Source organism: Protopterus annectens, chromosome 8.part1 (assembly GCF_019279795.1).
Source record: "Protopterus annectens isolate FY-2018-M chromosome 8.part1, PAN1.0, whole genome shotgun sequence".
Taxonomy (NCBI): Eukaryota; Metazoa; Chordata; order Ceratodontiformes; family Protopteridae; genus Protopterus; species Protopterus annectens.
The window spans coordinates 309,181,093-309,198,720 of NC_056742.1; the positions used below are offsets into that span (position 1 = coordinate 309,181,093).

The 17,628-nt window shown below is 46.9% G+C and overlaps 1 protein-coding gene across 1 annotated transcript in view; it reads right to left on the bottom strand.

Moving 5' to 3' along the window:
• The window catches only part of LOC122810122 (casein kinase II subunit alpha'), a 1,273,718-nt gene that overhangs the window by 349,870 nt on the left and 906,220 nt on the right, over nucleotides 1-17,628 (bottom strand). The window contains exon 6 of the mRNA XM_044081598.1: nucleotides 7,837-7,937. Coding sequence (XP_043937533.1) covers nucleotides 7,837-7,937 — 101 coding nt within the window. The remainder of the gene's footprint in view (nucleotides 1-7,836; nucleotides 7,938-17,628) is intronic.

A 17,628-nucleotide genomic window follows, 5' to 3' on the forward strand; every position in this document is an offset into this window, starting at 1 on the left:
ATTGTAAACTTTAAAAAGGATGTACTGCTGTTTATAAACTCAACAAATTCTTTCAGGAGCTCCTCACTTCCTTTCCAAATTAGAAAGCAATAATTTACAAAATGCTGATAAAATAAAACTCTCTCTATATTAATTTTTATCACTGTATATAAATTTGTTTTCACAGACATTTAATGTAATGTTGGCATATGACTGGAAGAGCAATAGAAAATTTATGTAGTATGATAGAGATAGTATTAACTAAAAATGCTTTCCTTTTTGATGGTCAACCTTATTTGCAACTATGGGTATGCCCATGGCCAATACATATGCCAACATTACATTAAATTAATGGGAAAACAAATTATATACAGTGATAAAAATTAATATAGAGAGGGTTTTATTTTATCAGCGTTTTGTAGATGATTACTTTCTAATCTGAAATGGAAGTTAGGAGCTTCTGAAAGAATTTGTTGAGTATATAAACAGCACTACATCCTTTTTATAGTTTATAATGAATTGCTCTAGTAATAAATTATTCTATCTTGACGTACAGCTTACTAACAATTCTGGAATGATAAGAACATGTGTACATAAGGATATTCAGGTGAACAAGTATACACATGCTGGTAAGTATGCATGCTACGCATGTTTTTCGTGGAATAGCAAAGGCACAGTTGCTACAAAGTAGTATAATACTGATAATGATAAATGTGCAGAGCAAATGAAACAACTGATGGATGATTTTGTGAATAGAGGGTATAAAAAGGAAATGGTATCTAGAATAATGATGGAAATTTTTAATAGAATGACTGTTGCTCCTCCTTACTTTAGTGATATAGTGATAGAAAGCCCAACTTTATTGCATACTACAAATAAAAAACTTAAGATACGCTACATAACTTAGAATGATTCTGGATATAGCTATTATTATTACAAGAAACTGGCGGATATTAACTTCTATGCCGGAATTAAGTATTTTGGGAAATAAACCATATTTTACTTATAGAAACAGTAAGAACCTATGAAGGCAATTATAAGGACTTTAAGGTCAATACTACAACTTTTAGTGACAGATGTGGTACTTTGCCATACTATAGCTGTAGCTGCTGCAATAATATCTGTAATCTGCTAGAATTTGAACATCCAATAACTAAGTACAAGTTTAATATAAGGTATCAAGCAACATGTAAATACATCATTAGTTGTTTACTTGGGCACGTGTATAAGATGTACATGTTTCTATGTAGGAAAATGTTCAAGACAATTGAAAGATCGAATAATAGAGCACAAGTCTGATATAAGAAGAAACATATTAACAAATGCCTTGGCTAGACATGTGAATGAATATGGAAGCACACATGCTTTTAAATTTAAGGTATTGGAAGTTGTTCAAAGGAATAAGAAGTTATGTACTCACCATAACTTTCCATCTGAGTAGGTAAACTTCATTTGGCAGCAACCTATGGGTCCTTTGGATCCATATCCGATCCGAGCCGGCAGTTTCCAACAGCTGAGATCTGAGCTCCAAGCTCCTCCCCCTACCCGTAATCCCCTGCCATCCCTACCTGACCTCAGATCGAGTTTGCCTAATGCAGGACCTGCACCAAATAGCCAGTCTATGGTCTGACCTCGATACAATCAGATGACAATGAGTAATATAAACATCCGGTCAGGGGGAAGGAGGGGGGAACGGTTGCTGCCAAATGAAGTTTACCTACTCAGATGGAACGTTATGGTGAGTACATAACTTCTTAATCTGAAGTAGTTAACTTCATTTGTGCATCAACCTATGGGACCAGAGTCCCCAGCTACCTAAATCTTGGGAGGTCCTCATGGAAGGATGTTCCGGAGCACTGCAGAGCCAAAGGATGCTCTCCCTCTGGAGACCAGGTCCAACTTATGATTAATAAAGGTACGAGATGAAGCCCAAGTGGCTGCCGAACAAATTTCATCCAATGAGACTCTAGAATGAAAGGCAGCAGAGGTGGAAACTGACCTAGTAGAATGGGCGTGGACTCCTTGGGATGTGGGCCGGTCAGAACTTTCATATGCTAGTAGAATACACTGAAATCCATCTGGACAGTGCGACTTTAGAAACTGACTTTCCAAAATTAGTTTTAGCAAAGGAAATAAATAGCTGGTCTGATTGCCTATGACCAGCTGTTCTGTGCAAGTAGAAACGTAGTTGTCTATGAACATCCGAGTGCAATTTATATTCGCCTTTGTTTTGGTAATTGGGAAAGAAGACAGGTAAGTTAATATTTTGATTGATATTTGATTCGGAAGCAATCTTAGGAAGAAAGGAGGGATTGGTCCTGAGGGATACTCTGTCTTTGTGAAAAGTCAAATACGGTGGCTTGGTGGAAAGGGCTTGTAGTTCAGAAACCCTTCTGGCCGAAGTGATAGCGACGAGAAAGGCTGTTTTCCAGGATAATAGTTTAAGATCCACTGAAGCTGCAGGCTCAAAGGGAGGAGCTGTCAAAGCCTGGAGCACGAGCGCTAAATCCCAAGGAGGGACTACGTCCTTCACCGGGGGTCTTAGTAGGAAGGTACCCTTCAAAAAGGCTTTACACAATCTGGTTGAGATCAAAGGGCCTAGGTCACTCCCCACGTGATAATGTGAAATTGCTGCCAGCTAAACTCTGACCATGGAAGAGCTGGCTCCTTGGTCAAAAAGTCCTGACAAAAAGTCTAACCGCGGGCAACGGAGCCGTAAAGGGGGTCTATGTTTTGTTGCTCCGCCCAAACAGAAAAACGTTTCCATTTGCTATCATAAAGTCTTCTAGTAGACGGCTTGTGGGCCGCCACTAAGATAGCTTTGACCGGAGAACAGATACCAGGAGTCCTAGCGAGGAGTGGAACTGGAGCAACCAAGCCGTGAGCTTCAGATTGTCCAGATTCGGGATCGGAAGGTCTAATGGGTGCGAGATCAGATCCGGGATGGGATCCAGAATCCAGGGAGGATTCACTAGATGAGACCATAGATAAGGGAACCAAGCCTGACGAGGCCAGAATGGGGCAATGAGGATTATTCTGCTCCCCAGCGAATGGGTTTCTATAAGAACTTCAGCATTAGAGGAAGAGGAGGATAAGCATAAAGGAGACCGGGTGGCCAAGCATGTGCCAGAGCATCTCGGGTGGATTCCCCGGGTGGGGGAATTAGAGCGAAGTAGTTGTTGCACTTCGTGTTTGAGGGAGAAGCAAAAAGATCGCAACAAGGTTGACCCAATTTGGAGAATATTTGTTTCGCTACTTCGGGATTCAGAGACCACTCGTACGGCAAGAGAATCGTGCGACTCCGTCTGTCCGCTAGGATGTTGGACCATCCCGGAATGTGCGTCGCTATGAGAAAGCGGTTGGTGGAGATCGCCCATTCCCACACTCTCATGGCCTCTCGGCAAAGTGGATAGGACCTGGTTCCCCCTTGTTTGTTGACATACCAGACTACCAACATGCTGTCTGTCTGGACAGCAATAGTCCCCATGGGAAGAAGGCTCTGGAGTGCTTGCAACGCCAACAGCACCGCCCTCATCTCTAGGACACTGATATGCAGCGAGGTCTCCGTGTGGTCCCACGTGCCTTGGACTGTCCTGCCTAGACAATGCCCCCCCCCAAGGCGAGAGGCGTCCGTGGTCACCATGGTTAGGGGATGGGACATAGCAAAGGGCCGACCACAGGAGGGCCTTCCTGCAAACCCTGCTGAGGCGAATGGGATGGTTTAGAGGGTAATGCAGGAAGGACCATTGGACTTGGAGGGTCCACTGCAGGACCCTCATGTTCAAACGCGCCATGGGCAGCAGGTGATGGCAGATGCCATCGACCCTAGGGCCCTCAGGACCAAAGCTGCTGAAGGAGATGGGGATTGAAGAATGGCCTGCACATGGAGTCTCAGGGTTCGAAGCCGGTCCGAAGTCAAGAAGGCTAGGAGCTGGCATGTATCCAATCTGGCCCCGATGAAGTCTATGATTTGGGTCGGCAGGAGGGAAGATTTCTCTACACTGACTGTGATCCCCAGCCGGGGAGCTAGATGGAGGAAAGAGTCCCTGGCCGCGCAGAGTAGATGCCTTGTGGGGGCGGTCAGGAGCCATTCGTCCAGGTAGGGGAAGACCTGAATTCCCTGGAGTCTCAGGTGGGCCGCTATCACTGACAAAACCTTGGTAAACACCCTGGGGGCTGTGGTGAGACCAAAGGGGAGGACCCTGAATTGGTAATGACTGGCTCCTAGCCGGAAGCGAAGGAACCTCCTGGAGCGTCTGTCCATCAAGATGTGGTAGTACGCATCCTTGAGGTCTATAGAGCACATCCAGTCGTTCTCTTGCAAGAGGGGGAGAATGGATTGAAGTGTGACCATCCGGAACTTTTCTTTGGTTACTGACAGGTTCAAGAGGGATAGATAGAGGATTGGCCTAAAGTCCCCCGTCTTTTTTGGAACCAAGAAGAACCTGGAGTAAAAGCCCGATCCAAATTGGTCTGGGGAGACGTGCTGAATGGCTCTTTTTTCTAGCAGCTGCTGGATTTCCGCAGCCGTGGCCTCCCTCTGATCGGGGGGGACATCGGGGAGGGATCTGGGATTGCGAGGGGGATTTGGTAACCTCTGGATATGATACGAAGCACCCAGTGATCTGTCGTGATGGACTCCCAAGCTGCCAGGTGCCTCGAAACCCCCCCCCCCCCGACTGCCTCCAGAGTGGAGCAGTCGGGTAACCCCTCAGGGTTGCTGCGTGAACCGATCAGAGAACGATTTTCTGGACCCAAAACTCCTTGGACCCCCTCTGCCTCTAGGGCGGTGTCCACCCTTGTCCTCCTCTGCCTCAGAAGGACTGGATGTCTGGAGCGTCACGGGACTGTTGCGACTTCCGGAACCACATCTTCTTCTGTCCCTTTTCATTCTTGGAGAAAGACCTCTGGAGAGCAGAGAAGCGGACTCCGACGGCAGACAATGTCTTCCCGTCCTTCTCGCTCTGGACTAAAGTTTCACGTACGGTTTTGCCAAAGAGGGCAGAACCATCGAATGGGGCATTAGCGAACGATGCCTTAAAGGGTTCCGCGAAATCACAGTGGCGGAGCCACGCCTGTCGCCTCACGACGACGCCCGCTCCGCTAGCTCTAGCGGCTCCTTCTGTAGCATGGGATAGTATCCGCATAGAGGTATAAGAAGTAGACCCAAGAGTGGCCATTCGGGTAGAGTACACCTGCTTGTCCTCCGCCGACATGGACTCCGGGGGCGACCCAGCGTACTCTTTAATAAGGTCTCGCTGGAGCCGTATGACATGTGCCATGTAGTTCAGTGACCTTACCGAGAAGGTAGCTGAACTGAAGACTTGCTTCCCAAGGCGGTCCATTGCCTGAAACTCCTTGCTAGGAGGATGGAACGAGGAACATTCTTGGGCCATTTCCCTCTTGGTGGCTGCCGCCACCAACATGGCATCTACCGGGGATCCTTTACTTCAGTGCACTCTGTCGGAGGGGGGACTAAGCATCCTATCAGGCCTCTTCGGGACTGGCTCCAAAGTGTCCGGCTCCTTCCACGCCCTGGTAGTGATCAGGTCTACCAGGGGGTCGGCTGGAGGGGACACCCAAGAGGTAGACTGGCATGCTTCAAACGCCTCCAGGAACACAAATTCGTCTGAGGTAGGCTTTGGGGCGGACCACCCTCCCCTTATTCTGAGCATCTCCATGATGTCTCCAAAGGAGACATCTTCGGGGGGTGATCTTGGGGAGCCTTCCCCTTCCTCCAAATCTGTGTCCTCGGTCAAGGACTCAGGGCAGTCCAAGTGCCTCCTTTTGCGCTTGTGAGGGACTTTCTCGGGGGGGGGGGGCTATCCGAGGAGGCCTCACCAGGCTCATGTCCCAACAAGGGAACTACCTGGGACGTTAGAGCAGGCTGTCTCTGGGGCTGGGTGATATACAAGTCAGAGCCAACTGAGAGGGAGTGCGGGGTGGAGCCGTAGCTGTGGCCAGGGGGCCTGGAATCCCTCGACAGAGCCCTCTCCACCACGTCGAAAGCTGAAGGAGAGCTGCTCTCTCTGGGATCCGAGAGCAAACCCTCCCTCGGATCAGACGAGCGGATCGGGGTCGGAGCCGACGCTATTGGATCCGACGGGCCAGTATGCTCTGACCTGGACGGAGCCGAAGGCACACTGACACCCTCAGATCCAAAGCTCGGCTCTCGGCTCCGATTGCTCGGATCCGCCAAAAAGGGACCTGACAGACTCGAGGGCGCTGTAGTACCCGATACTATCGGCGCCGACACCCCCCCGGCTCCAACGCCACTCGGCTCAGAGGACTCCAAACCTGGGAAGCAGGTTGGAGAAAGCTATCGGGGCGAAAAAGGGGGTCGAGCTCCCCCCCCAGAGGGGGGGGCAGGAGCACTCCCATCTGCAGCTGGGCCTGGAGGAATCTTATCATCTGCGTCCATTAAGCTTTTGGTGGACCTGGACGAAGTCACAGAGGCGGGACGGGAGTGCCGCCTCGATGACCTCTAGGGCGACCGGGCATCCTCCTCCTCCAGTCCCGGTGAGAAGCAAGGTAACCGGAGCCAGGAAGGAGAAGGCTCGGAGGTCTTGGAGGGAGAAGCCGCTTAGCTAGAGGGGCCGAAGAAGAGGCCTCGGCCCACCGCTTGTGGCGCTTCTCCCTGCGCTTCTCTTTTCTGGCTTCCCTATCCTCCTGGCCCGAGGTGGGAGGTTGAGTCCCGGCCAGGGGAAGGGAAGCAGTCGTGGGTACTGCCGCAGCTGCGGCAGGCACCACGGGGGTCCGGAGGTCGGAGCAGAAGTCCCGCCAGAATCAACTTCAACCTCCGGTCCTTAAGTGCCCTGGGGTTGAACGCCGCACAAATAGTGCAACCAGAGGAGAGGTGTTCAATCCCAAGGCACAAAACGCACCGAGTGTGGCCATCCGCTGGGGATAGCTTATGGCCACACTTGGTACATTTAGAAAAGGATGTCTTTGGGGCCTCAGACATTGTAAGAAAGACACACACACTAGGCCCCAAGCACACACAGACACACGCCCTAACGCTCTCACGAGGGGGGGGGGGGGAGCTAAAATTAAAATTTGTAGCGAAGAAAACTACAAGGGGAAGCAACACACACACAACACTTTTTGACAGGAAAGTAAAGAAAAGACAAATTTTTCCTCACAAAGTCTTGATTAGAAAATCCCAATGCCTGGAACTCAAAGATCAAGCTGCTGGCTTCAACCGTGGCAAACTAGACCTGAGGTCAAGTAGGGATGGCAGGGGATTATGGGTAGGGGAGGAGCTTGGAGCTCGGATCTCAGCTGTTGGAAACTGCCGGCTCAAATCCGATATGGATCCGAAGACCCATAGGTTGATGCACAAATGAAGTTAACTACTTCAGATTATAAGAGGAGGGTATGTAAATAATAAACTGGGCATCGCCGAGTATGGGTGGATTACTAGACTAGATGCTAAGTTTCCTTGTTTAAACAATAATGACAACTATAAAAGCCATATTTAATGGAGAAACAAATGCAACATAAATGACATGATAGTGTCTTTTTAGTAATGCCTATACATTTATTTAACAAAAATTTATAGTATTTATGTATTTTATGTTTTATTTAATGATTGTAAATTGAATTTGTTGTTCTACTGACTGGCTGTGTCATGTGCTACTATGCAATAGAAGATATAAAATGCACTGTGTTTTTAAATGAATTGTAATAACTGAGGAAGGGTGTATCCCGAAAGATTTTATCTCATTTAATAAATTAAGCGTTTCTACTACTGTGGACTTATTTTCCTTGAACAGAGTAACTGCATTCTTGGTGGTTTACTGCAGTTAACTCGTTTACATTGTACATGTGATAGGATAACAGAATTTGCATACTTACTGTCCAAGTATGTCATTAAACCTTGGGTCCAAATCGATATGATATTTCTTGAGGTAACCAAAAAGTTCATCTGTACCTAGCACTTTGGCAATGCGGACCAACTGCAAGTAAAACAAAAAAGAAAATCTTGGTACATTCAAGTTTGCAAAAATGGGCATGTCAGTCTTGCCAGGTTCAGCTCATTATGAAATGGCCAGGGGAGTTACAAAATTAACTCCACTTTGTTCTACAAACATGTTCACATAAAAAGTACAGTTGTTTAAGTAAACTTACCAAAACAGATGTTCTAATATATTGCTGTTGTAATAGCCCAAAGCTATTTGGATCCTACACTCCGACTAGTCAGTTTTCAAAGCTTTGGGTTGCCTTTTTCATGTGCTGTGTCAAGTGCTCAAGGGGAACTCTATAAAGTCAGTTACAGCACCAGTTATTTCAGAGCTTTTTCTATACACAACAGAGGCAAGAGCCCTGAAATGATATTATGAAACGAGCCCAACAGTAAATTATGTATACAAAGATCTATACATCCACAACTTGGCAATACAAAAAAAAAAAAAACAGCCAAAATAAGGGGGCTGAAGGGAAGGAGGGCTCCTGCAACAATGATCTATTAGAAAATAGAATATTTGCATAAAATCTTACTATAACAATAGATGTCCCTCTTTTCTCTGTTGTAGTATTCATAACATGAAGTTTGGCCGGTATACAAAAGATTCACTATAATAGGGTGCGTGGTACGTCACACGTAGGCTGACATCGGACAGACATCTGCCACAGGTTCATGGGATGATACTACACTACTGGCCCAGAGGCCCTTATAAGCCTAGCCAAGAATTTCACCCATGTTCCCACACAGTCAGCACCTGTTTCCCCTGTCCAGCAGAGACCGAGGTGGGAACCCAGGGATGTATTTTCTGTTTCCCATCCAGTTGTCCAGATTCCTCTAAAAGAGGGCTAGTGAGGTACTCTGCTTGACATGCAGAGGGAGTGTATTCCACAGATGGGGTAGTCTGAGACACAAATATATCCCGCCAACAAGTTCTACTAATGTCACAGACCAAGTTAAGGCCTTGTGTGCGGGGCTGCACGAGTGGAGTTTGACTTACGGATATGCAGCAACTCAATCAGGGCTGGGTCTGAGATGGTCTTGTATGCCAGACACAGGTCACCTCAGAGTAGTCTGTACGGAACTAAGGAGAGGGACAGGGCTTTTAGCCTGTCTGTACAGGATAGGTGTTTGAGACCCTGGATTTTCTTGGTCAGGAATCTCTGTGGTCTTTCCAGCTGCTGCATGTGCTTGGCAAGGTACATGCCGAAGGGGGCGCTGTACCTGATAATGGGTCTGATAAGAGGAGTACAGGGATGTTATGACCTTGCTCCTGGATGAAATACCCTTACTTATGAAGTGGGCCATGTAGAAAGCCTTCCATACAACAGAGGCAACATGGTGGTCAAACGTCAGTTTGCTGTCAACCTGGGTGCCCAAGTCCTTCACTACTGATTGCATGCTTAGTACATTATTACTGTGATTAGTGAAGATGCCATTTTCCCCAAAAGGGATGATGCATTTCTTGTCATTCAGTTTGAGGCCATGTTTCTAGCACCAGTAATTGGTTCAGGTAAGTCCCTCTTGGAAGAAGTTCATACCACTAAGCAAAAATGCACACGCACATCACAACCCACAGCACCAAGCATCACATGTAGTACACATGCCTGTGTTTCACAGCCTCTAAGGCCCAGCCACAAACCCAACATACTAGTCCTAGGAGAGACTATCGCGAGACACAGTTGTGCCCCTCACCAGGCTAGACAAGGAGAAAGTCATGGTTAGTTGCTTGTCAGGTGCTAGAATCTGCCATATCACGCACGCACTCCTGTCTGTTAAAAACAGGTACTGTTTGGATTGCCTTTTTCATGTGCTGCGTCAAGTGCAGTCATCTGCAAACTTGGTCAGCCACAGACCACCGGTTTTGGCTTAAACCTCAAAAAAATATAGCCAAACAGTAGAAGCCCCAAGACCAATCCTTGGGGTACACCGCTCATTACGGGCCTACTACTAGAGGTGGCTTCCCCTATTTTGACTGAGTGGGTTCCATCAGTGAGCCAGTTACTACCCGTCTGGTAACTTATGGGTTGATGCCTAGCTGGGAGAGTATCTATTACGCCTGAGTGGGGAATAGTGTCGAAAGCTTTGGCTATGTCAAGGTAGGCAGTGTACACATTCTTCCCCTCATCCATGGTTTTGGTGACTGCTTTGAAGAAGACCAAGTTAAACAGGCATGAGCTCCCTTTGACAAAACCAAACTGGCAACCTCCAAACGCTTGACCCACACAATGTCCTGGTTTATAAAATTCATGATAATGCATTCCATGGCCTTGCAGATTAGTTAGCCTGATGGGCCTATAGCTGCCTGGGTCAGTGGATGCTTCACCTTTGTGCAGAGGGATGGCAGTGGTTGTACTCCATTCAGCTGGGATGAAGCCGGTGCTCAGGCTTTGGTTGAACAGGATGCCTAATGGAGCTGAGAGCTCATGCGCGAGTTCATGTAGGATACAGCCAGGGGTGTTGTCGGGTCCCATGGAGACTATTTTCTGCCTTTGAGTGGGCATTAAAGGCCTGCTCTCTGGTGATGAGGGGAGGGGGGCAGGTGCTGGGGATGTCCTGGTTTACTGATGGGGGGGGGGGGGAGACAAGGGAGTGAAGTTTTCAGTGAAACTGCCTGCCGGCAGGCTGGCTACATCTACAGCATTTGTGTATGTGGTGCTATTCACCACCAGCTCAAAAAAGATTTAGATGTTACCTTTGAGATTGCGGCTGAGATTGCCCTTAGTGGATGCGGCCAATATGGACTCGAAGTTAGCCTGAGAGAATTTCACCACTGACCTTATTTGCTTGTTCAGACAAAGGAGAGATTGCTTCAAACTTGGCACCTGCTCCTTCTTGGTCCTGGACAGCTTTATTATAGTTTGTTTATTGCTGCTGTCCATTACACAGGTTTAGTCTTCCTCGAGGAAGCTGATTTGGTCCTGTGAGGTATTGCTGAGCCCACAGAGTTATGTAGGTGCTCATAGTTTTTTGGTGTAGGCTTGGACATTAGTGCTAGTGCCAACTGAAGGGATGGCGGCTCTGAAGCTTCTTATAACTGCTCTCAGGAGATTGTAATCAGCTTTAGAAAATTTTTTTGTTTGACCCTGACAAAGGGGGGAGTCAGGGGAGATGATGACTTTGAAAGAGATTGCTTTATGGTCGGATCTTACCAAGGAGGATGACACTGTACTGGTGCTACAGTGGCTACTCATATGTTGGTTAGGACCAGGTCCAGAATATTTTCACCTCTTGTAGGGGTGTCGACCAGCTGATCCAATGCACTGCCATGGCCGAGGGGTCTGTATGAGTTGAATAGGTGTTTTGTCAACAGTTAACTGCGCTTGGAGCATCTCCTGTGCTTCATGTCTGACCAGCCTGGAAATGTGCACGTCTTTGACAAATATTAAAACTCCACCTCCTTTGGCTTTCTAACCTCCATTTGGGTTCTGAAAGTAAGGTAGGATGAGTAACCTGGTAAGGCTGAGGTGCTCTCTGTAGCTTTGAACAAGGGTTCAGTGACTGCACAAATGTCAGCATCCTCCAGGGCAAGGAATGCTTGCAATGACTACAGTTTCATGCCAAGGACTCCTAGCATTTAGCAGCATGACCTTTAAATTTCGTTTAGCAAAATTTTTCATGCTGGTAATTTTGTGTTCATGACTTTGCCTAAAAAAAGCACTATGGGGAGGCAAGAGCCTTTGCCAGAAGCCTAAAGCCCAGGGCAGACAGATGAAGGCCATCTCTGGGAAGCATCATGGTCTGTCATTCATGTCCTCCCAGGCTGTCAGGTTACTGGATCCCCTTAGAATGACACCAGAAACTAAGCTAATTGCTGAAGTCAAACATTTTCTGTTTGTATTGAGGCATCATGCTGGGTGATGGTATGATGCTGCATAAGGATAGGGACATGCCTGCCTGGGACACATTTAGTGAGTTCGATCATCTCTCTTCATATAGTCCAGCGAGTTATGTCTCACGTCATTCACACCAACATGGACTATGACTGAGTCATAACGGTACCTGTTTTTAACAGATAAGTGCGTGCGTGACATGGCAGATTCTAGCACCTGACAAGCAACTTACCGTGACTTTCTCCTTGTCTAGCCTGGTGAGGGGCACAAAGTACAGTTTTGTACCTACCATAAATGTAGATGTTCGAGTGTTCACACTGCTGCAGTCATTACATTTGGGTTATCCTGCCGTCAGGCGGTCCCGCAGTCGGCCTGAGTTCCAAAGTCTTGGTCTGGCATCGGTTGCTGTTGCCTCTTCCCTGACGTCAGTGCGCCAGATAAGATGTATCAGATGCCATTTTCTTCAGTTTTTCCTGCCCCAGATGTCAGGTGCCCCCAAGTAGGTAGGCAATACATATTGCCATAAACACAATACCTTCAGTTACAAGCAAATACCCCACAAAGGTTGTATAGGATAGAAAGGTATAGATACATCCAGCTAGGACAGAGGGGATGGAGGGAGGGTAACCTGGACTGCAGCAGTGTAAACACTCGAACATCTACTTTTATGGTAGGTACAAAACTGTACTATGTTCATCGTGTTACACTGCTGCAGTCATTACACTTGGGTAGAATCCCAAAGCTAAGGTTGGGTGGCTGGTCTACAAAGAGTTAGGATTGGCTATGAGGCCCTGCAGAACTGCAGTGGCAAACCCCGCTCTGGATTTAGAGTAAAGAGGCAAGTGGTAATGCTTGGTAAAGGTGTGCACTGAACTCCAAGTTGCAGCCTCCAAAATCTCCTTGGCTGGTACTCCTCTGAGAACGGCTGAAGTGGCTGTTGCCCTGGTAGAATGTGGCCTAATGTTATTAGGGACTGATTTTCCATGCTGTAACAGTAACGAATACAGTGTCCTATCCATTTGGAGATGGTCTGTTTTGAGATAGCCTTGCCTTGCGATCCTGCAGCATATGCTACAAACAGTTGCTCAGTTTTCCTGAAAGTTTTTGTTTTGTCCAAGTAGAAGCGTAGCTGTGTGCATGTCCAAAGGGTGCAGAAGTTTCTCCCCTTTATTCTGGGGGTTTGGGTAAAAAGTTGGCAAATGGATGGTCTGGTTAAGAGCCACACTGGATACTACCTTTGGCATAAAGGTATGGTCTGTCCTTAAAGAAACCCTGTCCTGATGAAAAATTATAAAAGGTTCCACTGCCATTAATGCCTGTAGCTCTGAGACTCTTCGTGCCGAAGTTACTGCCAGGAGCAGAGCTGTTTTCCATGATAAAAATTTTAGATTGGCTGTATTGGCTGGCTCAAAAGGTGGCAGGGTCAGTTTTTCCAAAACAAAATTGAGGTCCCAAGTTGGTGCTCTCCGGAGCAGTCTTATGTTTTTTGCCCCTCTGAGATACTGCTTTAGCAAGGGATGAGCCTGGTTCCAGGCACAGAATCTCTTCCATTTTTCTGAGTAAGATTTCCTGGTGCTAGGCCTCCTGGCCTCCAAAATGACATCCATAACAGCTTTAGAAAGAGGTGTTGCCTGTTTGGCTAATGAATCTGCCATGCAGCCAGGTTTAGGGTCTTGAGCTGACTGTGCAGGATCTGATTGTTTTGTTGAGTCAGGAGGTGTGAAATTTGAGGCATAATCCATGGTGGGCCTTGAGCCAAGTTCTTTAAGATTGGGTACCAGTGCTGGCGTGGCCAGTCTGGAGCAATCAGGATCATCTGTGGTTTTTCTTGTCTGGCTTTTAGGAGTACCTTTGAAATGAGAGAGAGTGGTGGGAAGGCATAAACTTTTAGGCTTTTCCAGCTGAATGAAAGAGCATCCACTTTCCATGCTTGTGTGTGGTAAGTCCTTGTGCAGAATTTTTGTAGTTGGCAATTTAGTGGGGAGGCAAAACGATCTATGTCTGGGCATCCCCATTTTTGCGTTGCCATGCTGAAGATTTGTGGATTCAATTTCCATTTGTGAGGGTCCATGATATTTCTGCTTAGATCGTCTGCCAGAGTATTTTTCTTTCCTGGCAGGAATTGTGCTTGCAGATGAACTTGATAAGTTAGAGCTGTGTTCCACAAGGTCATGGTTTGCCTGCATAGGGGATAAGAATGAGTGACCCCTTGCTTGTTTATGTACCACATTATTGTGGTGTTGTCCGTCTTCAATAGTAATTGTCCTGGATGCAGAAGGTCCTTGAAAGCTATTAGGGCATTTTGAACAGCCAACATCTCTTTTTGATTGATGTGACGATGCATTTGGTCTGTGGTCCACTTGCCCTGAATACATTTTCCTGCCATGTGTGCTCACCAGGCGTAGTCCGAAGCATCTGTTGTTAGAGTCTGCCTGGCTGTGGGTAGAGTGAAAGGCTGACCCTTGTTGAGGTGACATGCCTGTGCCCACCACTCCTGTTGTAGGCAGGGAATTATTGGTATTACTGCTTCTAAACTGTGAGCGTGTTGAATCCCAATACTTTTTAGGTACCACTGTAATTTCCTCATATGCAGTCTGGCATATGGGATTAGTAGTATGCAGGATGCCGTGAATCCCAGGGCCTGCAGAATTTTTCTTGCAGGGAGATGGGATTTTTTTTGCCAGTAATTGAAAATATTGAGTCAGTTGTCCTTGTTTGTCTGGCGTGAGAAGCCATCTGGGCCATTGTATTTAAGCTGGCACCCAGGAATATTATTTGTTGTGAGGGCACTAGTTTTGACTTCTTTTTGTTTACAGTGTACCCTAGAGAAATCAGCAACTTTTTTTTACAAACGCCAGATGCTTTAGAAGAATGTCCTTTCTCTCTGCTTGAATGAGGGCAGTCGTCTAGGTATGGATGTATTTGAATTCCTTTTTGTCTGCAAAATGCAATTACTGGTGCCAGGCACTTTGTAAAGACCCTGGGCACAGTAGATAAGCCAAAGGGCAGTGCAGAGAATTGGTAGTGTATTGTACCAGCTTTGAATCTGAGGTATCTTCTGCAATCTTGTCTGATAGGGACATGCAGGTATGCCTCTGAGGTCCAGAGTAACAAGCCAAGCCTTCTTGCCCAGCATGGGAAGAAGCTGCTGTAGTGTCAATATTTTGAATTTCGGAACATCCAGGTAAGTATTTAGAGTTGAAAGGTCTAGTATGGGTCTCCAGGCTTTGTCCTTTCTGGGGACCAGGAAGAGTCTTGAGTAAAATCTTTGTCCTTGTTCCTGCTGTGGTATTTTCTGAATAGCTCTCATGTCCATGAGGGCTGAAATTTGTTTTTGAGCCTCTGCCCATTGATTTTGTGGCAGGTTTGGCATTCCTTTTATCCTTGGTAAAGTGTGAAAGTGAAACCTGTAGCCTTGAGAGACAATATTTCGAACCCATTTGTCTTGGGTGATTGTTTGCCAATTTTAAGAAAAAAGTGCTAGTTTTCCCCCTAAGGGGGCTGTCAAAAGAGAAATGCTTGGCATACGAAGGGGGAAGTCATTGGGACGGTTTTCTATAAGGTTGAGACCTGTCCTCACCTCCTTTTGGGGTTGAGGTACCCCACTGTCATCTGTTAGAGCCTTGGGGTTGAGATCTGCCTCTTGGCCTGTATCTGCCTCTCTGTGGCCTGTCTGACACTGGAAAGGACCAATTCTTTGTAGGCCAATTACTGCTAAATTGAGGTGGCTGTACCTGTAAGAAATCTTTGACTGTTTGCACAGATTTAGCTTTATCCTCCATTTTCTTTAACACCTCTTCTGCCTTAACACCAAACAACATATCATGCTGTAATGGAGCATCCAATAATTTTGCTTTAACATGATCAGGTAAACTCTGTTCTTTTAACCAAGCAGGTCTTCGAATCACAGAACCTGTAACTGCAGCTCTACAAGAGGCCTCTAAAGAATCAAAACCACATTGCAGAGTATGTTTTCCCACCTGTTCCACTGCATGCAATAAATCCTGCATTTCCTTATAGTCAGGAGCTTCTGAGCTTGCAAGCATTTTCTGTTTTAACTGAGTCATTAAATATCGTTGGTACTTAAGCATGTGAAACTGGCAATTTAAAGCCCTTACTGCTAAAGCTGCAGATGTGTAAACTTTCTTCCCCCATCTTTCCAATGCTCTAGAATCTCTGTCAGAGGGCACTGGATTTTTTTGCAATCGATGCCTTAACCCCTTTGGGACCCTGGGAAATGGTTTCTGGGTCAGCAGAAGGGTTTTTATAAAGAAACTTGTGAGAGTCAGGGATTCTAATACCTATCTGGCTTGGCTGGTGCAGGGGGCAAAGAATCTGGAGATGAGCACATCATCCACAATATCTAACACAGGCGGAATAGCCAGGGGCCCATGCTGAGGCAATAAAAGGAAGTCCCTGAGCCTTTTCTTGGATTCTGAGTAATCCTGACTTTCCCAATGGAAATGCTCCCTCATGGTATGCAAGGTTTCCCCAAAAGAGTAATCCTCAGGAGGAGAGGCTGAAGGGATAGATTCTTCAGCATCGGAGTCCTCATAGGGTGGTAGACAGTATCCCTGGTCTGAAGAGGAATCAGAAGAAATGGAAGCCTGATCAGAGGAATCGGTCTGTATCCTGCCTAGGCCTTTTCTCAAGAGGGGGATGGGAACCCATGATTAGAGTAACGAGGTCTTCGGCCATTTTAAGCAAGTTTCTTAGGCATGGAGGACTGTCCAGAAGAATGCTGTACTTGTTTCTTTGTCTTTAATGGTGTTTTGTCTTGGCTGTTGCTTTAATGGTAAGTTGTGAAGGTCTGAAAACACCCTCAGAGGCCGATGCCTGCTCAGCAGCTCCAGACCCATCTGAGGGATTAGATTCTGTAAGCCCAATAACTTGAGTTACCAGAGGCCTAGTTGTCTCCACGTGGGAGTAGGAGGCTGCCTGTGGCTCTGAGGTAGCAGTTGTCAGGGGCTGCAAAAGTGCCTCACTGAGAACTGGCGACTGGCCTAGAAGAGGCTTCGTCGTCAGTTTTGGACCTCGGATGCCTGTCTATCCTTGTCTTTGCGTTTTTTGAGAATTGCGGTCGTCGGTTGATCCGATGGCATAGTATAATTGAACCTTCGACCAAAATAGTGCAAAGCAAAATCAAAACGTCGTTTAATAGTGCGTTTGTTAAATCTAGCACAAAACCGACAACTAGTGATGTCGTGATCAGGGCCTAGGCATGGAATACAGTAAGAGTGGAAGTCCTTATGAGGTATTTGTTTTCCACAAGAAATACAATTATTAACTTTTTCTGACATCGGTCTGAGGCAAGAAAAAAGTTCCCCCAACGGAGTACTTGGCTTTGTTGAAGACTTCGGATCTGAAATTCGACTTCGAAAATCTCAGGAGTTGGCCGACCGGCACTTGCGAACTGCTTTTGCTTCGGGCACCGTGCGGCAAGTGGAGCAACTAAGCTGTAAGGTTGAGAGACTGAAGGGACTGGTGCAGCCCGCCCGACTGATGGACCAAGAGGTCTGGCACTGGGTCCAGATTCCACGGCTGCTCCAGCAGGTGGCGATGCAGGAACGGGAACCAAATTTGTCGAGGCCAGTAAGGGGCAATGAGAATCATCCTGGATCCCAAAGCGGTTGCCTTCTGAATTAGCTTGGGAATTAGAGGAATAGGTGGAAATGCGTACAGAAGACCCCGGGGACAATCGTGAACTAGAGAGTCTCTGGGGGAGTGGCCGGGAAGGGGGAAGAGAGTGAAGAAGTCATCGCACTTGCTGTTGAGAGGGGTTGCAAAAAAGTCGCAGCACGGTTGACCCCATCTGCGGAAGATTTTGTCCGCTACTGATTGATTGAGAGACCA